At 36.4% G+C, this 26,977-nt stretch overlaps 1 protein-coding gene and 1 non-coding gene across 3 annotated transcripts; one reads left to right on the top strand and one right to left on the bottom strand.

The window, feature by feature from the left end:
* Positions 1–2,023: 2,023 nt before the first annotated feature.
* Positions 2,024–12,750, bottom strand: LOC116262154 (uncharacterized). Of its 2 annotated transcripts, XM_031641276.2 has the most exons (11): positions 9,348–12,749; positions 8,570–9,144; positions 8,410–8,483; positions 7,403–7,487; positions 5,985–6,071; positions 5,745–5,817; positions 4,794–4,837; positions 3,122–3,250; positions 2,928–3,026; positions 2,564–2,851; positions 2,024–2,426 (listed from the first exon to the last, which is right to left on the bottom strand). In XM_031641276.2, exons 1-10 carry the CDS (start codon positions 12,193–12,195, stop codon positions 2,795–2,797), a joined length of 4,071 nt encoding a protein of 1,356 aa, XP_031497136.1. In that variant the 5' UTR covers positions 12,196–12,749; the 3' UTR covers positions 2,024–2,426; positions 2,564–2,794. The 2 variants fall into 2 exon arrangements, with proteins under 2 accessions (XP_031497136.1, XP_031497137.1); XM_031641277.2 differs by lacking the exons at positions 2,024–2,426; positions 2,564–2,851; positions 2,928–3,026; positions 3,122–3,250; positions 4,794–4,837 and having other exon boundaries at positions 5,748–5,878; positions 9,348–12,750.
* A 13,388-nt stretch (positions 12,751–26,138) lies between these two features.
* On the top strand, positions 26,139–26,212 carry TRNAN-GUU (transfer RNA asparagine (anticodon GUU)). The gene has a single exon. It is a non-coding gene; the product is annotated as a tRNA-Asn (tRNA).
* The last annotated feature ends 765 nt before the right edge of the window (positions 26,213–26,977 follow it).

Below are 26,977 nucleotides of genomic sequence, written 5' to 3'. Positions count from 1 at the left end.
TGTGCGTGTTTTGAAAGGCAATTGCAGCAGGGTATCATGGTGTCAACTTGTGTTGTGTCGTTTTTTGCTTGTCCGTTGGCATAGAAATAAAATACTATGTGTGCCGAGTCTATGGACCTGTTGAAGTTTTTGCTTTTGATCGTCTTTGGTTTCAAGAGCAAAACTTGTCAATTATGTATACCATAATTAACGTGCTAAACAAATGCAGATAAATATGGTATTCATCAGAAACAAACATACAGATATTGCATGTGTATTCCACAATAACTGGCCTACATGAACCAGGAGGAGAGCCCTTGTTCATCAACTCATTTAAAGGTGTGAACTTAACCAAAGTTTTCACTCCTAACTTATTTGATGATCACGAATGGTATATTTAAAATTGAAGTTCGGATGTACTAACATATCCAGGGAGAAGAAACCAATCCTTTAGTCGGTTACTCAGTTTGTATGCCCAATTTCAATAAAAGCACAAAGAAGAGAGGAAATTTTGCCTAAAATACTCCTTTCCTCTCAACTTAATTTTATCACTTTCATTATTGATCAATATCTTCTTACAGACATCAAAAATGAAATCGGAACAGTTGGTCACTAATATTTTCTGCTCCCGTACCAACTGAAGGGGCTTGGATGCATTCTTCCGAGCTTAGCCAGCGTAAGGGGCCTGGGTGCATTCCTTATTAGTATAGGTCAATACTCAAAAAGCACAAACAGGTTTAGAGAATTGGATGCAGTTCTTTTGTTTGAACTGATTTTGTTTGTAAACAAGTAACAGAACAAATTTGTAAATTTTGGTTTTGTAAACAACTAACAGAACAAATTTGCAAATTTTGGTTTTGTAAACAACTAACAAAACAAATTTGTAAATTTTGGTCCAACTAGAATAGCCTGAACAAATTCAATGGCCTGAAAGTCTGAGGATAAGAGTTCAGGATCTCTAACCCAAGGTCCCTGTATATGTTGTTTATCAGTTGGGTCTATTGGTGGTTTTTTCAAAAGTTCATGTTTATTCCATGTCTACACTAGATTTAATGCTAAAAATTGCAAACATGCAAAAGTTCATGTTTCGTCAATGTTTAAACTATATTTGATAATTGGAGAAAGATCGGACCATTAATTTTTGAAACCTGCATATATCTGATTTACGCATCAAACCTTCATAACTTTGTAAGAATTCCACATCTATCCATGTGGTTGAATTTATGACGGAAAAGACCAAACCAAGTTTAAATGTATTTCCAAACTATCAAAACCTCAAAATTAATTTTCACGGTAAAAAGTTAATATTTTCCACGAAATTAACTTGAATCAAAGCATGATTTTACTAAATTAGCATTCATAAAAATGTTTGCATGCTCATATTCTTTAAAATATTTTGACAGGAATTACGCATACAATCACAATTTTCAACTATTTGACAATTTTGACATTTGGAAAAGAAACATGATTGAACCCATTTGGTAAAACACATCATGTCCCCTCATGTAGATCGTCCTCAATTATCAACGAATACCATCGGACCTCTAACAGATGACTTGATTGTTGGGACAGAAAGCATGTTCCAGAAAATCCTCCATGGTGAACGCAAGGAACACAAAAAGCGTTCGCAGACAATGTTTAAAGTAAAAAGTGTCATGCATGTCCATGGCCTGGTTGGAATGCCGGTGTCACGAGAGCTCCCAGTTTTCTTGCAACCAATCAGGCTTTCAAGGGCCGGATTGAAGGCAAAAGTTTTGCTTTTCATGGAACTTTTTGCCAGAAAGCATGGAGTCCACACGGTTTGACTAACAGTCTTAAAACGAAAAACATGGCAAAAGGCCCTTGAGACAGCCAAAAAATTTTCAAGTGAACAAAACTATGGCCCAGATTAACTTCAAAAGTTTTTACAGGCGAATGCAAAACTTTTGCCATCCCATTACAGGCTTCAAGTCAGACTGTGTTATCCAGGGTCTTCACCAGTTTCCCGTGACGATTGATCACCCTTATAGTAAAAACACACCATAACGATCCACACTATTTTGGCTAAAACAACAGGAATCTGTACATCTTCACCATTATTATCATCTTTCAAGGCTTGCACTGCAGGAAAAATGAACACTATGTGCACAAGGGTTCTATAAGATACTTTACAAATTTCTTTCAAACACTTGCCCTCATACGATGGAAATTACCGAACCACTCAATCTGCTGGAATGGAAAGGTTACATAAGAATAGCACTGTAAATAAATTACATATTCTGTCAGATACCCCAAAATTTCTTGCATTGCCCCCCAGCTTCTATACAATTTCTTCACCTAAACTTGGTCAAATTAGTACGAGTGTTAATCTGTACAGACTCAAATTACCCGCGAAGGAGAACTTTTCTTCCGATGATGGCCAGATGGAGAGCATCTTTTTGGACTATCATCTGATTAGCGTGGAACAACTGCCAAACATGCAAAGAGTATCATTTCAAAAAGATGATGAAAAGGTTTTTTGCAAACTTCAAGCAGTCTTAGATTCTCAACCAATCAAAGGGAAAAAATCGGCCAAATTGAGGACAGTCCAGGGAGGAGAGCTTACCCGTGATGAAACTCCAGGCTGATTAGGTGAAGTTACCAAAGCCAGGAGTTAGACTGCCAAAATTTCTGCTAGCAAGGTATCGTGATAATTTATACACAATACTCGGTTCCACAGAAGACGTGCCTGTGCTAACTGCAGGCCCTATAGAAAGAATATGCTTATGGCATCCTTTGATCATGAACATAAACTGGTTTAGCATTTCCACTGGAAGTTGAAGCATCTGGATTCACTTTAGTCATTGATATCAGGAAGAGGCATCTTCCAGTAATTCCATGAGTTAAAGTCCTCCTGATGCAAATTATGCATTAACAAAGAGTGGTGATGACAATAATATCTTAAATCAACTGCTCCCATGGATACTTACTTGCTCGTATGAGGACACAGCTGGAAATATGCCATTAACAAGCGAATGCAAGGAATGGTACGACTTTGTATCAATCCTACGGTTCACAGCTACCTCACCCTGTGAATCAAAACCATCAATGAAGTTGTTCAGAGGACAAACATTTTTTATGCGCTCAGTGACATTATAAGTAATGAAGGACTTGCAAGCAGTACCTTGGGATTAATGATGAAAATTTTACCCTTTGGAATTCCAACCTTCAGGTAGCTGATCTCATCTGTGTCTCTGTTTCCGAAACCAGCATAAAATGGATTGCAATCAGGAGGAAATAGTGCACGAATATCCTAAAAAATGGAAAACATCAAATCAGTAAGGCATTAGTGGCCTTTAAAAGTATTTGAACATTATGTAGTACCAAGTCAAACACATCTATAACAACTAAACCAAAAAATAACTAAAGAGAAATTTAAATGGGTATAAGCAGAAAAAATCAAACAGGAGAGAGTCAATGCATATGATAATGCATTCGTCTGAACTACCCTAGAAGAAAAAAGGCCATACGTCAATTAGTTGGTAAAAAAATATCAAAAAAGAAAAATTCTCTCAGAAAGGGAAATAGGATATCACTACATGCCTATCATACTAGCCCTTGAGAAGGGTGAAGCAATGACAATCGATATGCAACAACATTGAGAAGATAGACTCTTCAATGTAAAGCATATGGACTCTTCAATTTAAGTCTGAACACACATGAACTCAGCAACCGACAAATACCTATGTTGGCTATGTTTTAGCTCATATAATCATATGGAACATGCTGGTTGCCTCTGAGGCCTGCAACTTTTTAGTACTCATAGGTGGCTCTAGAAAATGGCCAACGCATAGGCATGCTTCCCTCCCAAGGAATCCTTAATTATTTTAACAGAACCATTCTCATGCTAAAATTAGCTTGAGTGTTAGAATCCCCATGCACAAGCAATGGGTCAGATGAAAATGCAATGGATGATATCGGATGAACATAAATTTACACTTATCAAGTCATAGGAAAGACACCTGATTAAAAAAAAGATGGTTCATTGGTTTGGTACATTGTTACAAATATCGTTTTTGTGTATTCTCAAACCAAATAGGAACAATAGCGAATAGGTACGAATATAGCAAGAGAGTGGTTCTCTAGTATAATACCGCAGACTGTTTTTATCAAGAAAATCTTGGAAAAAAACTCAGCAAGCTTTAAAAACGATAAGAAAGGAAATATCCTAAAAATAATGTGAAAAATGTGAAAATAAAAATCTGGTAATTAAAAAGTAAAAAACATGAAAAAAAGGAAAAATGAAAAATGAAAAAATGAAAAAAACGCAAAAGAAAGCAAAAAAATGTGTTTTTTTTTTGTACTTTTTTATATTTTTCATTTGGCATTTTTTTCAAAAAAAACATGTTTTTTTCTCGTTTTTTATGGTTGACCTGTTTTAACTTTATTTTTTGTTATTCTCCAATAAAACGCATTTTCTGTGACACTGGTTTGACAATTATTAACAAAATGGATTAGTCCTCAACCAAATTGTAGTGCATACTGCATACATGCAAAGAAGCATTTGAGAAAGCATGCGTGAACTGATTTAAATAAAGAATGAGGTGGAGGTATTCAAATTTTCTTTGCTTACATAAGCAATATATCCAGCAACCCAGTTTCAGGTAACGAAGCAGCTTATATTTCATTTTCATATTTAATAATCAGTTCATAATTTCATTTCAACTGATCTGCTAAACCAGTCAGGAATAATATATAAACTGCAATCCACGAATGTCCTTCCACATGAACAAATAATATAAAAATGTTTACAAAAAAAAGTTTTTTCAGCAGTGAAAAATAGCATAATAGCTCACCTCAAGGCATGCAATCTTGAATTCATGAGGAGCCCTTCTAATAACTGAAAAGGACAAAAAAAAGTTCCCCAAATTATGAAATCAGAACCTTGACCACATAGAAATACACAGGCATGCAGTTCCAAACCTGAAATATTAACACTATAATGTGTACACAGTTACTCCAATAGTTGAACAGTGTAAGTCTAATGCAGGATTAAGAAGTAGTTGCTGTGTCACACAAGAGAGGCCCAGGTTGGCTATAGTAATAAAAAAATATTATTTCCCTTCCAGGATATTCTAGAGGAACTAGCAAATGCATATTCTAAATGCGTATCTAAGAGGTATTTTGCCCTGACAAATAAAACACACGTAAAAATCAAGATTACTGTCATTTGGAACCTTATTGATGAGGCACAAAGCCAAATTTCAGAAGAACACTAGCTTCTCCAACTTATATGGACACCAAAGCAAGTACATGCATATGTTCTTTTACTGTTCATGAATCTTAAATCCATTTCATAGAAAAAAAAAAAAAACAGAACTTTCTGTAATTCAGTGAAATGCCTAAGGTTGTGTGTCCGTGCATACTCAGAGGATGATGCATAATGTTGGTTGTATATTTTCCTCCAAGATTAAGCCAGAGACAAGCACAGTGCTAAAGTTATTTATTCATACAGAAGTCCAGACCTAGGTTAATGAAACAACACGAACAGTATTTGAATAGAAAAAGGCCATGCGAAGGAGCATTCCATATTCAGAAAACATGCCCTTTGAACAACACTCTGTGAAAAAGAAATGCACAAGAAAAGGTAAACAAGACTATATGAAGTTATGAACAAAGACCACTTAGAATCAGACTGATCTAATATGCATGTTTCTTATTTGCAAATGGTTAGAAAAATAGAAAACGCCTACAGCACTCTAACAAAAGCTCAGAATATCACATCTACAAAGGAACAGATAAATCACCTTCTCGAAATAAGGAAGGGAACAACCCATCAGGAGAAATGACAACTGGTCCATCAGGAAGCGCTTTTCCGTCCTGGTTATGTAAACTTTCAGATTTAAGGCATTTTTTCGGACTTCACATCTAAAAGTACCTCCTGCTACAGTATATCAAATTTCTAGATTCATGTTGGAAATAGTGAAAGGATGGAGGCATATCAATATTTGTAGATAGAACCATTCGTAGATATTCCTCATCCATACCTGCTTAAGGTTGAAAAGGAACTGCCTTGTTAGATAAGCTTGCGAGATAGCACGAGCACTGAGGAATAGCATTTGATAACCATTTTCCTGCATCAGAGAGGGTAGAAAAAACAAGAATTCAAAAGTTATACAACTGGAGAAAAAAAATCGACTATGCATTGATAATCTTGGTTGCAACTTTAGATGAAACAGAAAGATCCGCCCAAAAGAATACAAACAGCTAACAACGAGCAACATTTAATCATGTTTATATAAATTGATTAAATACGAAGCATTAGGCCCCAAGCTTCAGGTGCAGTCAAAGGATATGCCATTGCTGTTGAGTCATAATGGAGGATTTCAGATTCAGAGGCTCACTAACTAATGGCCTGATCCCACATGTCTCCTGACATATCCATGGCAGGCATGATAAGATCTAGAGGATCCTTTCTTTGGCCCGTGTTTTCTAACCTTAGACCATCTGTGAGTCTTGATCACAAAAAACCGAAGAAAAACAACTTACAAGTACATGAAAGATTTCCTGCTATCCTGAAATGTTAACTAAAATAGTTGAGAACTTTTGCCCAGTGAAAGTTGGCCATAGATACAACGCAGCCACTGCGCCATGACAGAATATGACAAGCCAAGTCATGGGGTGGAGTTGCAACGGTGTGGTGTTTTAAATTATTATAGGCTTGGATACAACCAGATTGGGGTCCAAAACCTTGTGCTTCTTGTGTAATCAATGGTGATAATGTAATTGTTATCATTTATATGTTGTATTATTTTGCCACGTCAAGTTCTTTTTTTTTTTCATTTAATCAAAGTTAGGACACGCCTTACCCTTTGAGGGCAGCCAGTATGCTGTTGAAAAATCCACTTCTCTCTCTTGTCCTTTGTTCGCTTTCACAGGCGAACAATTCTGGATGTCTAGATCCATTATGGTATCAGAGCACTTTTCACCTTGCCACTTCCTTCCAAGTCTTATGATTTACCCAAGAGTGTCTTTAGTGTTTCTCAGTGTAACAAGACAAATCATTGGCATTGCTGATTACGTCATTGTGAGGTGAAAAAAAGTGGTGTTATAAATTACTATGGGTTTGGGTGCAACCAGATTGGGATCCAAAACCTTTTGTGTCATGTATTGTGCTTCTTTGTGTAATTGGTGGTGATGATGTAATTGTATTGTTTATGCTGTACTACTTTGCCATGTAAAGTTTTGTGTTTACATTTAATTAAAATTGGGACATGCCTAAAACTTTGAGGGCAGCCATCATGCCGTTGAAGAATCCCCTCCTCTCTCTTGTCCTTTCTTCTCTTTCACGGGTGAACAATTCTGGGTCTAGATCTGTTAGGAGTTACATCTATGACCAGGACAAACATGCCTGTACTATTGAAAAGGACAGCCTGTGCAGGGGTAAAGCATGGAAGACACTAACCTTTATTGCAGAATATAGATGTGCCACACCCAAATGTGACCAGTCTTTCCCAACCAAAGGCATGAACTGTCCAAGAACATCTGATCTGCTCAGAGTCACAAAGAATTTTCACAGAATGAGAAGCAAAAATTGAGATTTCACTAAAAGCACTCTCGTTAAAATATGTACTGTACATGGAGAAGATTTTAGCAGCCATACACAGAGGGAGAGAGACGATTTTTCTCTCATATAAGGTTACATTAAAAATATTCGCCTGTTGGATCTTCTAATACACATAATATAAATGGTATAAATGCATCCAAGAGGCCAAGAGATAGAATAATATATATCTAACAAAAAATTGCTTTCCTGCTGATTCTCAAATCCATTGGTTTTGTTCTGAACATCTTTGTTTCAGTTGTGGCTGAAATATGCCTTCACTTGCAGTTCTGTGATAATCATTGATGGCATTTGAATTTAAGATACTAATATCCTAAATAGAAATGTGCAGGATCGGGAGCAACACTTGATTGAAGTTCATGTGCCACGACAATGAAGTTAAGGTGGGTAAATGAGCCAAACAAACCAAAGAAGCAGTCATGGTGCCTGGGCCATTTGCCCAAATAACAGTTCCTGCACTGTCCATGCTGTGAAAGCCAATTTTAAGCTCTCATGTGAAAAAAAAAAAAAAATACACTTGCCTCTCTTTAAACACCTGCTAAAATTTTAATGTATATACAGAAGAACTAATCTGAAAATTTACATATGATATAACATGATATATGCATATCATGCTTATTCAACCAGAAACAAGACAAATTTCCAGCATTCATACTTACACTTGTTTAAGAATGTGAATGAGCTCATGCTTATGTCATTTTCTTAATGAGCCCATCATGAATGAAATTTTACAAGCCCAAAGACCCAAGAAACGAGCACAGCTCATTTATCATTTGTACTACTTAAACCAGGAATTATATGGAGAAGCTGTCGTCACTAAATGATTGCAAAATGCAAAGGGAACTTACTTAGTGATGGTTCCATCAACATCTGAGATGACTATCCGTGTGTTCCATTTCCAAAGATAAATTCTAGCATCAACCTGCTCAATAGAAAAGTGTATACAGTCATACAGGATGCAGAAACACATCAGGCTAGTTGAAGATATATTTTTGAGTGATAAGAAACCTGTTGCTTTCCTAGCATTGCAGTAGAAAATGTAAAAGTTACTATGTTCTGCCCTTCTTTCAGGTTCAGTGATGCCAACTGTTCAGATGTTGGAATAATTGTTCGGACCTTCTTAGTAGATCTTGTATTCATATCCTCCCTTTCTGCTGCACTAAGTTGCTTCTCAAGAGATTTTTCACCACTGTCACCCAAGCAATCACTTGGGAGTGACCGAGTAGCTGTAAGTGATTTTGATTTGTTAAAACCAAACGGCCAGAATCTCCAGCTTCCACCTGAGGGAACAATTGCAGAGGAGGGGTACTTTTCAAGTTTCTTTTCAATTCGTTCAACAGCAATCATGCCCTTGGGTTCCAATGTCTTTTCATGTCCAAATGAAACCATGCCCAGAACAATTGGTGCTGCAGCATCCCATGGAAAGTATTGACCGTTTATCCTAACTACAAGCCTATCATTTTTCAGAATTGATGGGCCCAAAGCACTGAACTTCTCAAAAGAAACTTTCTCGGCATCAAATGTCTTTGAAGCAGCTTCGATCCCCATTCCTTCAGACAGCAAGTGCTTACAAAGAGATATTTCTGCATGGTAACAGAGAAGCACATACTAGCATACATAAGAACCTACCAAGGATTCCCCGAAGCATGAATAAAGAAGTATGGGAAGAAAATATGGGGACCTAACCAAATCTCAACCATGAATTGTTACAATAACTAGAGAAGCAAAAGGAACTTCCATATATTTTCAAAATGCATTTCATATAAAAGCAACGTCACAAGCTTACCAACGAGATTGTCAACTTGAGGCCTTTGGGATTCTGATCCACTTTGAGTTTCACAAACGGAAGTATCACCCTCAGGCTTGCTCTGCTCGGTTTCCATTTTAACTTTAGATGCAACTCTATCATCTGAAGGGCTTTCAAAATCCTTCCCGAGGATTCCCATCTTCAAGAGTTCATAGTTTGAAGTCAGTGAATGACTTAGAGTATGAATGCCAAAGCTTTCCAGGTCAGAGATGCCAGATCTGAGGACGGGTAAAGATTTTGAGAATGGTTCGGCATCACCTTCATGCTTGAGAGGTTTTAAGATGCTAATTGGCTTGGATCTCTCCATTGCTTCAACAGGCGTCATATGATAACAACCACACGACGACTCCTGTATGTCATCTTCTGTGGTTGATTCAAAGATAAGCTCGGAAGACAAAGATGATTCGTGAAGCATCCTCTCCAGCTCACTTGTCTTCTCCAGAGTACCATTGGTAGCATATGTCATCATTTCTCCATCAACTGCTGCATCTTGGGAGGGCCATGCTGGAACATTGTCCTTGCCATTCGGAAAGCTGGAAATATCAGTAAGAAGCTCATCTTCCAAAAGTTGACAGCCTGCAACGTGGCCTGAACAAGATGCAGTCAGACTGCCATTAATAGAATTCAGGGAACTAGCCACAGAGGTCAGCACTGTGACATCATTATCTATTTCTAACTCATTTTTGTCTGCCTTGTGACCGCCCTGACCAGACGAAATGCTTTCGGTTGATGTTTTATCCTTCAATGATGGTGGATAGCTGGGATATGCTAAATTGGCACCATGATATGACAAATTTTCCGTGACTTCCGCATTGTCAAATTGATCTGGAGAGGAGCAGACATCATCTAGATGTTCCCTTTGGCTTTCAGAATTCTTCGCCGTCTCCATTGGAGAAGCTCTATCCAATGTATCCACGTCAACAGCCACATTCGTCACAAGATTTTCGTTTTCTGAAATATCATCGAATTGAAAGACTTCCATGTCTCCAGTATGGGTTGAACCATATTCTAATACGTTTTCTGTCTCATTACCATCAATCATCTTATCTGAACCATAACTTTGTAAGGTGAAATCACTAGACTTATATTTCTTCTCTGTTACAATTTCGTGTTCGTCAAGGGGGCAGCAACGATCTTTTCCATCTTGTTTCAGTTTTAAATAATTTTCTCTTTTTTCTTCGACCTGTATAAGCAAGTTGCGCGATAAAGTAGGTTCATTAACCAGCTCAGTTGTCTCACATAACAACTCAGCATTAAGTTGAACCTCATCCGTCCAGCCTTTCTGAACAGTTTCCTGCTCAATAACCTCATCGTTGCAAGTCCTTGTATTAGCATCATCGACCCCAGGTTCCAGAGTAGATGACGAAAGAGAATCATCTTCTGATTCACTCTCCTTCTTAGAGTTTTCTGCCATTGAAGTGACGCACGTACACTCCTCGTTTGATTCTTTTGCACCTGAATTCAAACGTTTTGATATTATAACCATTGTAGACATTTGCGCCTCGGCACGGATGCCAGAACAGTCGTTTTCTTGTTCTTCTTTTTCAGCACTTTTGGGTAATGGAAAGCTACCTTCCAACGTTAAACATGAATTTTGGAGAACTGAAAACTCCATCCCATCATCCATTCCCCCAACAGAACTATCTTCTAGCATGGAAGAAGGATCCTTCATACCAGAAGTCACCAACTCAAGAAAATCAACATCACAATTTTCCTCTTCTGCTACATTCCAGCGTGGAGCAATATTAGAAGATGATGGGGCGTCGCCATTCACCTCCCTCGCCACATCAGAAACTCCATCCGTCGAAAGGACGTTCCCACCATTTTCTTTTGGTTCTTTTTCGTCCGAACTCTCCGATTCTGTAATTGGTGGAGACATTGCCAGCTCTTTATCAATGCCAACACAATCGTTTCCTTGTGTTTCTTTTTCAGCAGGCAGAGACAAAACCGAGCTACATTCCAGCGAAGAACAAGAGTTTAGAGATTCTGGTAAGTCCAATTCAGAGTTCTTTCCTACAATTGAATCATCTTGCGGCAGAGAAGGACTCTCCCGAGCAGAATTCTTCAAAATCAAAGCACTAGCGTCGTAATTCCCACCTACTCGTCTATCCTTAGCCAAACCAGGATCATCCCTGCCATTAGTCAAGGGAGAGGTAGAAGACAGCGACGAAGAATTAGTGGCAGTACCTTCCTTCGTACGATCAGAAAAATTGGTCGACCATTTGACTTCGAGAAGATCAGCTGCAATCTCAGCTCTCTCCAACGAGTCGATCCTATCGACGCCACTGCCGTCCCTCCTCTCCCCCTTCATCGACCTCCTCCCAAAAACAAGCCCGAGAATGCGAGATCGCCTCGAATTGGTCCTCATCAGCAACTTCCCGTTGTTCTCATTGATCACCGTCCTCGCCGGATTCATGGGATCTTCGTCCAACTCCGATCTCTGGCGGCTGTCCAAATCTTCGGACTGACAACCACCCTTCTTTCTCCGCTTCCCATCCTCCGTGTCTTCACCGGAAGATGGCGCACTTGGAGCCCCATCGTCGTCATCTTGATCAACCTCCTTGAGAAAATAAGCCTCGCCCTTGTGGTCCAGGAACATGTGAAACTCAGCCTCCACGCCATTGACGGAGACGGTGACAAGCTTCTCCCGTCGCTTCAACACTCCCTGAAATTTGCCGAACTTCACGTACCAAGGTGTCGATTTGAAGGTGCCGTCCTGCTGCTCCACCACGATGATGTCAACGGCGCCACCAAACGGATGGAATGGCCCGGCAACAGTGTAGACTCCCCTCGTTATGTAGCTCCCTAATCGTTCCACTGCGTTCATCTTCCCGACCGCCGTGGAATAGAAAAACGCGAATTTCCGTCACCAAAATCCGATCTACCCTTCAATCCCGAGAGGAACCCAATTTGGTGGCAGCAGCGTATTGGGTTCCTCCGGATTGAATCGCTCGATTCGCTGGCACCAACTTCGCAAAAGATGGATTTTGAGGAGGGATAATGCACATGAAAGCTTATTTGCAGATGCCCATCGAATGAAATTTACTAAAAATAAACCGCTCTACGTAGGAAAAGGAGAAACTGTAGTTCCAAAATCCACTTGGGGATTCAATTATTCATACGAAAGAGATGGATTTAGGAGGACAATGAATCGAAAGAGAGAGAGGGATATTCCAATGGATGCAAGGAATGTGCTTGGTTCTTATTGTTGAGAGAGAGAGAGAGAGGGAGGGAGACGAAGAAGACCGTTTGATGATTGCGTGTTTGGTTTTGAAGCTTTTTAATCGAGTGATGACGAGAGGGGCTTGAGTTGGACTGAGGTAAGGGTGAGATGGCTGCTGTTAGGTTGTCACTTGGAAAGTTCAATCCCTGAACCAGTAAAATTCCCTCCTCTTCCTCTTCTTTGTCGCCTCTCCTCTGTCTTCTTCCTCCTTTATATGGTTTTTATTCTAATGTTTCTCACATTTGAACCTTTTTTTTTTTACGTGACCTTTATCTTCTGCATTTATCATTTATTTCAGTTAAAAAAGGCTTCTGTTGCTTTTTTTTTTTACGTGACCTTTATCTTCTGCATTTATCATTTATTTCAGTTAAAAAAGGCTTCTGTTGCCGTTAGGTTAGGTAAGAAGGGATATTCACCGACTTCGTTTCATTTGTATGACGATATCACCTGTACACGTTCCAAGTCGAGATCCCTTTGACTCTTATTTTGCTAAGCTCGACTTCAGTTCATTTAAACTCCTTTCCTACCTCTTCATTTGATATGAACCCTTTCTTTCGTTTTAAGTTTACAAATCACAAAAAGAAAAAGATAAATCCAAATTAAACAAGCTTACTCGAGTTTAATCGAATCGGGTTCATGCAACTTGAACTTAACTTGTTTATAAGCTCGAACTCAACCGAGTGAGTTCGATTCGAGTTTGAGTTAGCTCGATTTGTTGCACAGCTCTAGCCCGGGCATACTGCTACATATGTTGGGGAAATCTGACACATCTAAATCTTAATTATTTGTTGTAATTAAAGTAAGGGCGTGTTTAGATGCATGCCCAAAAAGGGGCCTCCAAAACTCCTTTTCTGGTTTGTTTTGGGTGGCATGGAAAAAGGAATTTTAGAAAAACTGGTTCTTGGACCAAGCCCGCCCAAACATAAAAAGGCTATCTTTTACAAAACTCGTTAACAAAATCTTTTTTAACAAAAACAAGATTTTTCAAAAATCATTTTCCAATGAGTGGTCCAAACACTACCTAAATGTTTGTGGGTAGCTCACGACAGTTCTTTCCATTTTATGTTGTTAAAAACCATTGCAAAAACAAAAAACATATTGATGACGGCTAGGGGTGAACACGAGCTGAGTCTGATCCGAATTCAGTCAGTTTGAACTCAGTTCGACTAATAAAACCTTGAGCCTGAAAATAGCTCTCAACTCGGCAATTACGTGTTGATATCGAACTCGACTCGATTAAGGCTCGACAAACTCGTTTGAATATAATTGATATTCATCGTTACGTGTTAAGCTCGAGTTCAACTCGATTAAGGCTCGAAAGACTCTTTTGAATAGAATTGATATTCATTTATATGTATTGAGCTCGAGCTCGACTCGGCAATTACATGTTGAGCTACAACTCAACTCAGTTATTTGAACGAGTCGACTCATGAACTCGAGCTTGACTCGTTAACCAAATGACTCGGCTCGAACTCGTACACGAGTGAAGCTTCAATGAATCGAGCCCTAATGACGGCCAGTTACTTGGCCATAACTTTATAATGATGTACATGTTTGTGATTATTTTATTGGCACTAACTACAAAAACAACCGCCCAACTATAGAGGTATAAAATGGTGTAAGTTGTGTTGATTGAACTTGTCAAAAATCTAGTTACAAATAAGTTTTTACATATTTGATTAAGATGTTCATATAAAAACTACACTTTGAAAAAGTTAACAATTTTTATAAACAAGAAACGTGTAACGATTTTGTAAACTATCAATAAATATAAGCAAGTAATTAATTGTAAACGATAAAATGGTGTAAGTTGTGTTGATTGAACTTGTCAAAAATCTAGTTACAAATAAGTTTTTACATATTTGATTAAGATGTTCATATAAAAACTACACTTTGAAAAAGTTAACAATTTTTATAAACAAGAAACGTGTAACGATTTTGTAAACTATCAATAAATATAAGCAAGTAATTAATTGTAAACGATAAAATGGTGTAAGTTGTGTTGATTGAACTTGTCAAAAATCTAGTTACAAATAAGTTTTTACATATTTGATTAAGATGTTCATATAAAAACTACACTTTGAAAAAGTTAACAATTTTTATAAACAAGAAACGTGTAACGATTTTGTAAACTATCAATAAATATAAGCAAGTAATTAATTGTAAACGATAAAATGGTGTAAGTTGTGTTGATTGAACTTGTCAAAAATCTAGTTACAAATAAGTTTTTACATATTTGATTAAGATGTTCATATAAAAACTACACTTTGAAAAAGTTAACAATTTTTATAAACAAGAAACGTGTAACGATTTTGTAAACTATCAATAAATATAAGCAAGTAATTAATTGTAAACGATAAAATGGTGTAAGTTGTGTTGATTGAACTTGTCAAAAATCTAGTTACAAATAAGTTTTTACATATTTGATTAAGATGTTCATATAAAAACTACACTTTGAAAAAGTTAACAATTTTTATAAACAAGAAACGTGTAACGATTTTGTAAACTATCAATAAATATAAGCAAGTAATTAATTGTAAACGATAAAATGGTGTAAGTTGTGTTGATTGAACTTGTCAAAAATCTAGTTACAAATAAGTTTTTACATATTTGATTAAGATGTTCATATAAAAACTACACTTTGAAAAAGTTAACAATTTTTATAAACAAGAAACGTGTAACGATTTTGTAAACTATCAATAAATATAAGCAAGTAATTAATTGTAAACGATAAAATGGTGTAAGTTGTGTTGATTGAACTTGCCAAAAATCTAGTTACAAATAAGTTTTTACATATTTGATTAAGATGTTCATATAAAAACTACACTTTGAAAAAAACTATTTTTATAAACAAGAAACGTGTGACGATTTTGTAAACTATCAATAAATATAAGCAAGTAATTAATTGTAAACGCACATAGTTTTCGCACTTTTGCAGCACCAGGACACACACACGTGGCTTCTACCGATCGACACGATTCTCTCTTTTTTCACTTTGTATTGAGTGTTGGCCTTTCTTTAACCTTCAATATAAAGAGAGATAGATATGGTTGGCCCATTTAATGCGGAACAATTAAATCAAAGTTCTTGTTTGGCACAAACAAAGAATTTTTTTTTTATTACTTAAACCAAACTTATTATCTACTGAAATAAAAGGTTCGAAATGAAGCAGGAAGATCTGCTTTCATTAAATTACTAGCCAAACATTTTGTACCTTAACATAGGCTGCATTTAATTGATGATAAGGGAGAAAGGATATCTGAAGGACCAGTAGAAGTGAAAATTCTTATTGACATTCGCAGAAAATTGTATATGAAACATTAGGTTTTAAAAGCTGGTCAGCTGTTGCTGTATTTTGTCTATATGCATGTGCTTCCCGCTTTGGATCAGACGCAAAAATAAAATGTCTTTGGTGACATTCGATAAAGTTGGAACGATACCGATGCAAAAAAAAAAAAGGCTTGGCTTATGAGGATGTAAATGTGATCGAGGACTCCAAGGATTAGAAGAACTTAGTGACGGAAAAATCTTCTCGCCCTGATTGCATGAAACTCAAAATGATTGAAAGATTTCAGTTTATATATGTGTTATATATATATATATATATATATATATATATATATATATATATATATATATTCAGTTTATATATGTGTTTTTTTTTTTTCATTGGCCAGGGTGAGGCCATGGCCTAGGCGCCCCCCCCCCCCCCTTCCCTCCGCCCCTGTAGCTGACGATGGCGACCAGTCGCTTTCTCCCCTCTAGAGTTACTTGCTTGCCTGCTGGTTTAGTTCCATGGAGTTAACTTGTCACCAAAACATTATGTTTCTTATAAGGAAAACCTTTCATTAGCTTGGGATGTCAATAGATCAGATTTGTTTATACACTCTGCGACTCAAATCTGGCTTCGTTAATTGATTTTCAAGGAGAAATTGACACTAAACTTTACTTGTAACTAAACAGAAGCTTAATTATTTGAGTTTTTTGCATCTGAACTTAGCAAAATTAGTCTGAAACTATTTTACAATATTTACTAAACTAGTTTCACAATTAAATGTCTGTATAAAATGGGCTAATGCGCCCCAAATCTTATAGATCAATTAGGCAGCAAAATTACATGGAATCAGGTCGATATTAACAACATCATACAAGAGGAGGGAAATTCATGTAGACCTGTATATTATATATAGTCAAGTTAAATCCACAACTAACATGCATATCATGAGATTGCCTCGAATCTTAGAATTTGAGTATATAGCCACCCATTTCAAGTCATCTACAAGGCCCACAACCACGTTTTCTTTAGAAGTGGTTACTTATATTTAAACATATAATAAGTTAATTATATTTTATTCCATATGTATTATTTGGATAACCAAAAAATAATAAGCATTAAAATTTTGGATAATAGAAGAGTCAGCTATTTTCATGAAATAACTTAAATTAAAATATGTTTATACCAAATTAGTAATCATTAAAAAATGCTAGCATGTCTATTGTTTTCTCTAAAATATTTTAAGATAAACTTTAGCGGCATACATATGTATGTGTGTGCATGAGAGAGATACATGAAGAGTGTAACGCCCCAAAAAGTTTAGTCTTGTATTGAAGATTGTGAGAGATCTTCAAGGGTTCATAAAATGGGTCACTGATGAGCTGATTGTCCTGGTTCTTAACATTTTTGGGGTTGGAGCCGAAACTACTATGGGGCAGATTGGGATCCGTCGAACCGAGCCCGAAAGTGGGTTGGGGTCTTACAAAGAAAGAGTGAGAAGAGAGTCAACTTGCCCCCATAACTTAATGATCTCACAGGAATGAGACTGATGGCATGCTCTCTACATATCATTCCAACCAGCTATACTAAGCCCTTCGAGCATGTGTGCATGAAAGAGAGAGTCAGAGAGACAGAGAGAGAGAATTGCACCATATAATTTATTTGTTGCATGAGCATAATGGATATTTTTATCAATGCAACAAGAAAACAGAAGTTTACATCCTTTCCTCTCATCCCTTAGGGTACCATGTCTGATTTCAGCTTTCGAATTGATATTCCCGCTATGATTCAATTTGCATATCAATACCCCTACAAGAAGTTGACATCCCTAGAGTTCAGTTCGAAATGAAGACTATTTGTCTACTAGCATCACTCAGATCCATTCCGCCAACTTTCTCTAGGATTCATACCTTTCTTTATATTTCAAATGTTTTATTGTGGCGTTATGTCTTACTCATTTTGAGACGGCCAAATGAAATTCAAAGCGGGCACCACTTAAAAATGATGAAAACTCTTCAATCCAAGGGCCCAAGGCAAAACAAGCCCTCATACAATGACAAAACGAAAAAACTACAAAAATATATTTATTAAAAGACAAAATTACCCTTCAAAAGAAAAAAGAATACCGTAAATAACAAAGCAAACTGCCCCTCGAAGCCAAAATCAATCCTCACCGCCTCGGATAGACTTTGCATTAGATTTAAGGGCCCCACTACCATGCCAACTTGGTTATATGCATCATACAGGTGCATTAATTTTTTGTCCGTCAAGTATAGTTAATGACTAAAATATATTTAATCTATACTTTAAAAAATACTTTTTATAAAAACAAAATTAAAATTTTTAAAAAACTATAAAGTTTTTTTAATAAATTATTAAAATATCCTTCCCTCACTGCACCATGCAAGGAAACATGGTCCTAATTGTGGGGCCCTGCCTTGCTGCGGCGACATGTCGAGTAAAGTGCTCACATTGTTTGCGGTCACAATTGGGAGATGCAGCGAGCCAGGCGGGACCCACCTATGGGGCTCTCTCAAACTTCTCATAATCGAGGAGAGGAGGAGAATCGTGGAACCTCAATCCAACAAAAGCATATTCCATTACAAAGCGTATGGCTCTTCACGGGTCGTCACTTCTTTCTTTAGGGGTTTTCCCAATTGATGATCGTGACATTTGGCAACTTTCCAGTCCATTCATATTAGTCATACAATTTAAAATTTTAACCTATTAATTAAACATACATTTTTCATGATTTCGTCTAAGCGAAGCAGGTTATATGCACTCATAAGAGTTATGAGGGACGGGTGTGAAAGGCTCTTTTCCACCTACCTCTCCAACCTGAATAGACACACGGTTGAGAGGACTCACTATTGGCGCTCTTTGGACGGGGTGAAGTCAGAAATTTATCATGAGGGTGACTGAATTAAAGTTTCTAAATTTTGACACGGGCTGAAATATCATTTTTTTTCAAAAATTTTTATGTAGAACAAGTGAATTTTTTTAAAATTTACATGTAAATTTAAAAAATAAAAAATAAAAGAAGGTCAGGGCCCCTCCTTGGCTCCGCCTCTACTTCTGAACCAGATGTTGATGGCAAAAATGACCACTCTTCTTGTAGCCTCCACTAATAGCTGTTTGTAGAAGAATTGGTGATTTTTTTTTTTTTTTTGTTTGCAGTGACTTGAAAAGTTGGTGTATTGCCTAATAAGCATGACCGAGATCACTTTTTTTTTTCCCTTCATTGAAGGTGCGACTTTTTTTTAGAACGAAAATTGCATAATTTTTTTTTTTTGTAGTAGAAAACTTTTCTCATAAGTGGAACTATCCTCTATAAAGTATAAACATATAGGAGTCTTATTGCTGGCTGTCATGAAGATGGTTGGGTTTTGAGTTTCTTTTTAATTTGCATTTGGAAAAGACAGTTGAGATCAATAAAAATGTGTGAGTGTCTGAGAGGGAAATAGTGATTGGATTTAGGATTGTTCAAAGAATTGAAAAAACGAAAAGACCAATTGAATATAAGGAAACCTGCATTTACAGGCCTACCTTTTGTTTATAATCTTCAAGAATTATTACTACCATCTAATTTTCACATAAAAAACCGTCAAAATACTACAAAAAATGACAGGAACATAATTTGGTGGTAGAAAGTAATCTTAAAACAATTTCCAGCTAGAGCACTTTTCATCTTCAAGCCTTTGTAAGACAGTTTTCCAGAAAATTAACTGAGGTCATTCTTTAAAGAATTACAAACAATACTTTTTTTAAAACAAAAAAATTGTACTCAGATATGCTTCCATAATTGGTTCACTTTTTTTAGGGCATATTTGAATACATGGTATTTTACTATCGAAGTGGAATTGAGACTTGAAATTCCAACTAAGTTTCATAGCAAAACAAATATGAAACAAAAGTTACACACAAGATGCGATAAGTGACACTAGGAGAGCCAAGGTAGGACCCACATGGGCCCTGGCCTACCTCTAAAAAAAATTACATGTAAATTTTAGAAAATTTTTTTTTTTCTATATAAAAATTTTAAAAAATGATAATTTCGACTCTAGTCAAAATTTAAAAACTTTAATTCGACCTCCCTCATGAAAATTTCTCGCTCTGCCCCTAGTAAGTGAAACATGAAACTTTTGTTCCACTCAAAAAATATCTGGTATTAAATGTCTGGCATTGTAATGTTGGCATTTTAATACCATGTATTCAAAATGCATGTTGAATCAACCTGACAAGTAAAAAAATATAAAATATTTTCAAAATTGCTTAATAATTGGTGGTTGCTTTTGATTATTTTACTTTATTTAATTTAATTGTTTTATATACGCTGGCTGGTGGGATTTGATGGCATTGATGACACTCTAAAATATGCATGGAAAGCAAAAGGGTGACATTCCAAAGTGCACTTGCACCCAAGAATTAAAAAGGTGTCTCCTCAAAAGGGAAGATTTTATTAAGATATATATAGATTCATTGGAACAGCAATTACAAAATTAAAAAAGGAAATTTGCTTCCTTTCCCACTTCTTAACACTGTTCCCAACACTGGATTTGGATTTCATGCAATTGGAATTTCTTGTATCATACTTCTTTATCACAAACATACTATTTATATTTATCAACTTAAGAAATATGGTATTTCCGACTCATGCTTTCTATGTTATCCTCAAAAAAATATTTATTTACTATCGATTTTCATTTTACACAACATAGCTTGGTTTCGACCGGAGTTAATGAACGATGGTGAAAATCATCTTGATCGTTGATCTGTTCAAGATGAATGGTAGAGAGATCAAAATCAACAAGAAAAAATAGACAATGTATTTTACTCATCTACCATAAATTAACAACTTTTTACTTGATTTTTTCTCAACTATCCATTTGAAAACATCAAAAGTCAAGAAGATTCGTAATGGGAGTAACACATGGTGATGTCAGTGGATGGCTAAAAACTAAAAATTTATCGCTAAAAATTATTGATAAAAAAAAATGAAGATGAAGTATTAGTAGACTGACCCTTCAGAATGTTGTCCATCTACTCACAAGACTAGCAATTCCCCTTCCAAGTCATAATAACAGAAACAACAACAATAAATAGGTAGTAGGTTTGAAGTTGGTGCCCCTTCGGCCAGCTTGCTGCAATGTCAGGCTGGAAATGGCAAGTTGGTAGGTTCGAACAAGAAGAAGAGCCGCACGAAAGCATTAAAGGTTGTTAGGACCAGGGGCAGAGGGAGGTGTGGTCTCCGTGGAATTAAAAAAAAAAAATTGGCTCTACCCCTAGATAGGACCCAATATAATGCCATAATAGAATTGATGAGATGAGACGGAAGGGTCACATTCCAAGAAAGGTTTGACGTTCATAAGTTCTAAAAAGAAAGACATGATTGAGTTCATGGGTGAAAGTGAAGGGGATGATAGAGGAGATCAGTGGAAGCCCGCAATAGGGACCTAAGCAGGCTGTTGTTTTCTCCCCTTCGGAGTTACTTGTGTGGTAGGTTTGGTTTAATGGAGTTAACTTGTCAGCAAACTATTGTCTTTTTCCAAGAAAAAGCTTCACCACCTTGGGATGTCAACGATCTTGAGGGGTGTAGCACAGCTGGTTTGAGTAGTGAGTAGCTGGTCGTAAGATTGATTTTCATGAGCGCTACTTTTCTGGACTGCAAACGGTAGATGTCTAATACTTAGTTAAGAGATGTCTTGCTTTTTGCCCAGCTCTTGAAGTAGCCTTAAACTCTAGAGCAGAGGAAAAAGATGAGGGACTTTGCTTTTTTGGAATATTTGCTGGCTCAGATTTATATACATACCACACGACCCAATCCGGATTTGGTTAATTGATTTTGAGAACAAATTAACACTAAACTTGACTTGTAACTAAACAAGAACTTATTCAAGATTTGTATCTGAACTTAGCAAAATTAATTCAAAATTAACTATTTTACAATAATTAGTAAACAGTTCCATGATTAAATGTCTATATAACGTCTTCTTTAAAAGTGTTTTGAAATGAAACAAATAGTAAGTTAATTATTTTTATTTTATATATGTTGTTGTAATATCAAAAACTAATAAAATACTAAAATTTTGATCATAGAAAAGTCGGTGTTTTCCATGACTTTGTGCTAAATTAGTAATTATAACATGTTAGCATATATATATATATTGTTTGGTCTAAAATATTTTAAGATAAACTTAAGTGGTTTGTATACGTGTGTGTGACACCATGTGCACTTGAGAGTGAGAGAGAGAAGAAAAGGTTATTGCACCACATCCTTATTGACGTTTTTCATATCATATTCGCTTCATTCCATGACAGCTAAATATTTTGAAAGTGATCATGTTGAAAATTCAAACCCGACATCACTGAAAATGACAAGTTACTCGCACTACACGAGCCAAGTTTGAGTCGACCTGGGCTAGCTCGAGCCTCAAAACCTTGAGCTTGACTCTGCTTGAGATGAAGTAAGCTCAAACTGGGTTCAACTATGATCGAGCCAAGATTTAGGTTGAGCTTAGTCATGCCTTTTATTAAAGGTGTTTATTTTTTTCATGAGATGGGGTTAAGGGGTTTTGAACTCTGAGCCTGCCTGTTGCTAGTCACTGCCCAATGCTTAAACAACTTATATATTTTTTTTTATAATAACGTGAAACATTTTTCACATATATTTTTACCACGAGTTTAGGCGAGCCAAACCTTCTAAGTTCGAGCTTGTCTCATTTATTTAAGCGAGTTCAATACTTAACCCAAACTCAACTCATGATTTATTAAATAAGTCAAGCTCGGGTCTACTCGAGCATGCATCAAATCGAGCACAAGTCAGTATGAATTGTAGAACACCCTTTTGGCTCAATTTAGGAGCCATCTATTATCATATCAAGTAATGAACCACTCAACTTAACATGGTTCTCATCAGGGCCGGAGCCAAGGGGACCCTGAAGGGGCGCTGGCCCCCACTCAAAATAATAATAATAATAATAATTACATGTAAACTACTGACAGAGAGTATGTATATTTCACCGTCGAAGGTAGAATGTCATCACAAACAATCTGCTTTGCCAAACCCATTAAAAGTTGTTTGTAATAAATTTGGTGAATTTTGCTTAATACTCATAAACATGATAGCAAACATTTGTTTGTCTTTGCTCTGAAGGGTGTCATTTGTTTTCTCTTGTTCTATACATAGGGGAAAAGTGATGCAGGAGTTGAAGTATAGTGCATGCTCCCATTCTTACCTTTATTAATACAAATTTGGTTTCTCTTGAACTTATTTACATCAACGAAAAACAATGTATCTTAAAAAAGATTAATAGAAAAACTAAGTTATGTTGACATAATTAATCGTGTAAAGTGCAAGATTTGGGTTGCTTTGATCGACAACAAAAAAGCTCATGGGTGTGTTTCAATTTTTCTTGTTTTTCGAAATTTTTCTACCATTTAATTACCTGTTTAATTTCATGATTTTTCTAATATGTGGACAATGTTCATCCATTCTTGTAGTTCAATTTATAAAAGCCAGCGACAAAACAAGCAAGTAGTCTGAACAACCATCTTGTTGTGAATGTAATGAATTTTTTTACGGATGTTCACCACTAGTTTTCTAGATTGGACGTAATTTTGGATGTCATGTTTTGGTGATGAACACACATATACACACACACACACGTAATATTGGATGTCATGTTTTCGTGATGAACATATATATATATATATATATATATATATATATATAGAGAGAGAGAGAGAGAGAGAGAGAGAGAGATGGTCTTTCACTCTTGGGAATGAATTCTTGCATTGTTTCCTAGGGAAATTGTGGTCTTCTAAGATGAGAAAAAATAGAAAATTATTGGAGCTTCAATCTCCAAAATGATTACATGCGTATGTATCGTTAGCGGATGTTCGAACAATAAATTCCTATGAGAACGAATTGTTCACATGACATTCATGCGGTCAGTACTCAAACTAGAAAACACGTGAAAAAAAAGTTCTCTCTTAACCCTCTATTATGCGTGTAAAAATTTGCGTAAGCGAGAAATGCAGTCAACCAGTTTGGTTTTGAGATTAGTTTATGTTTAACATTTTTTTTTCATTTTTAATAATCTAAGATGTGAGAGGTAGGTGGTTCTCGTTTACGTGAAGGAACAAGCTCAAACTATCGAGAAGAGGGAAATCGAGGAAGACATGTTGCAGGGGAATGCTTCTCGAAGACGACTTTTACGACCATCCTTATCAGAAATCTCTGCGGAAAACAGAAAAATTCAGAGTAGGAACGAATTTTGGACCCTGGAAACTTGCATATTGTTCTTTCCATGTTCACCTTTTCACATGTATAAAATATGATATTTACAGCAGCAAGTTTACTGTCGGGCTTTACAAAAAATAACATAATACTTAAATCTGGGCAACAAATTATTAATTTATTGTCATTTTTTTACTCATATTTTACAAATCTGCAAGGTTAAGCTTCGATGGTATGGGAGAGAGTCGACGTTCAAGGTGACTTGAACTACTCGGAGCGCTAAAGAGAAGCCAGTCGAGCTCCGGAAGTCTCTTCAAATGGATGTCATATTCCATCAATTGATGTCAATGTGAGAATCTCAGGGATCATTTGGCGTCTATGAACTTTCTTCCGGCCAACTGTTCTAAGAACCTGTTTTAATCTTTGGATCTGGGTCATGGTACATTACTGTTCCACGAGTCAAACAACACTAAAAGGATGGCAAGAATCATTGGGGAGAAGTAACTTCCGGCGATCAGTACTAGAGGAGGCAGCGAGTATCCTTACTGATCAAGGGAGATTTCTTTGAGGCACAAAAGAGAACAGGTTGCTTGGTAACAGTAATGTTTTATCGTTGTTTTATGAAACTGTTTCAAAAAAATGGGGCAGATTCATAAACATTGTTACAAGTATTGGATGAATCTGCTTCAATTTTTTAAGCAGTTTCATGAAACACAGTAATATATTGTTACCAAACGGCTCATAAGAGCACATCTAATTAATCACAACTTGAGGTTCTTTGGTAGCAAAAAAACAGCATAGCATGTTCCACTTTATTCTAGATCGTTGCTGCCATGGACTTTCCTCTTCATTCAGCGCCAAAAGAAAGTTCCACCCTTAAAAGGTTGTTGATTGGAGGGCGTTAAGGGACTCATGGATACATCTAATGCGAGCCTCAATGCTGCCATTCTGAGCCTTGCGCCACATAGATAGCTATTTCCTAACCATCTCCAACTTGGAGATCGCCGGAATCAAAGGACATCTTCTAACAGGGGTGGCCCAAGCTCGGGACACCAAGTAGAGACAATCAGACAGATTGGTCAGTAGTTAAAAGACAGGAAAAGTAGCGGAGGAGTAGCCATGCAAGGAAAGAAGGCCGAGGAGAATAAGAGCATAGAGTAGTCTGAGGAAGGTCGGGGGAAGACTTTCAGCTGCATCTTAGAAGCCAAAGCTCTTTCCATTGCAAGGCACCAGTCTAAACGACTAATGTTTTCTCCACTTTGATGGTTATTGAAACTCTTAGTATCTTGATTCTTGTATTTTAATCTTAAAAACCCTTAACAACGTGGCACATGAAGAGTTTATAAAAGTATCATTAATGACACATAAAGAGTTTTTAAAAGGGTAATTGACCAAGCATCAAAAGTTTTTATGATTATATATATATATATATATATATATATATATATATATATATATATATATATATATATATATATTCAGACCTAATCGGGGCTCCATATTTATAGGGGTCAAATATAAATTTTTAAAATTTTAACTACTAAATTTTTGTTTTTAAGAAATTTGAAGGCCCTGCCGGCCCTTGAGACTTTGAGACTACCCTTCAATTATCATTAAAAACAAGAACTCCCCAATGACACCAAAAACAAAAAAAAGACAAAAATACCCCCACAATCACCTTATAGGGGTCAAATGCATAAATGAAGGGTTTCACCTTTCCGAGACATGCTCGACCAAGTGATGGGTAGTGCAACTAGTTGAACTATGTAGTGTGTATTAACCACTTCCTCGGTTTGGTTATCGGTTTAGTTATAGAAGATATTATCAAGGAGTGTTCATTTTGTATTGAGAGTTGCCCTTGTTAAAATGGTAGTTCATCATTAAAACTTTTTTGGCCCTTTATACAAATGGCACATTTTATCAAGCTTGATCAGCTTAATCTCCAACAATGCTTCCCTTTTCACGTATATGGAAAGAAGATTAAAAATTTATGCTCATTGACTAAATAAAATAAAGTTCAGATGAAAGTAATAAGCTGGAATAGCTCAGTTGGTTAGAGCGTGTGGCTGTTAACCACAAGGTCGGAGGTTCAAGCCCTCCTTCTAGCGGAAGTTCGTGTGCCAAGGCCGCATAGGTCTGCGGATTAGTCAGTTTAATTTTGGCTCCGAAGGTCCTAAGTTCAAATCCCAGTACGGTCACACGCTTTTTTCACCTTTTTGGCTTGTATTGAAGCACTCTTTTAGAGGTATTTGATTTTTTTCAACCCTTGACTTTCTTGGCTTGTATTCAGGCACTCTTTTAGAGGGTATTTGATTTGAATCATTATAAAAACAAATTTTTACCTCAAGTTGGAATAGAAAGAAATGTTGAAGTTTTAGTTCCTCTTTTGTATTTGAGGGTCTGGAATTTTATTTATTCACTCATTTAGGGGGCATTTGATAGACTTGAATTATTCTAAAAACAAAATTCCACCTCAAACTGGAATTGAAATAAAAATTCCAATTTTAGTTTGTCTTTATTTGATAGTATGGAAGTTTGATTTCAGAATTGAACATGATATTTTTGATGAAACACGAATTAAATTCTAGAATAGATGAATTAAAATAATCATGACATGTGCACCCAAAAAAATATTAAAAAAGTTCTAAAATAGTGGAATCATACGTCCCACTCCTTACGATGAAATCACAATTCCATAATTGTGATTCAAAAATGAGCCTATAATTCAAGAATCAATAATTTTTATGCAATTCTCATTAGATAAAAAAATGATAATTTTAATTGTAGAATTCTGGCTTCATTAAACACCCCTTTATTCTTCCGTCGGGGAGACCTTGCCACATCTGGTGTATGCTCGTTACATTTACAAGGCC

The sequence above is a fragment of the Nymphaea colorata genome, chromosome 10 (assembly GCF_008831285.2).
Source record: "Nymphaea colorata isolate Beijing-Zhang1983 chromosome 10, ASM883128v2, whole genome shotgun sequence".
Taxonomy (NCBI): Eukaryota; Viridiplantae; Streptophyta; class Magnoliopsida; order Nymphaeales; family Nymphaeaceae; genus Nymphaea; species Nymphaea colorata.
This window is presented reverse-complemented; position numbering and strand designations above follow the sequence as displayed.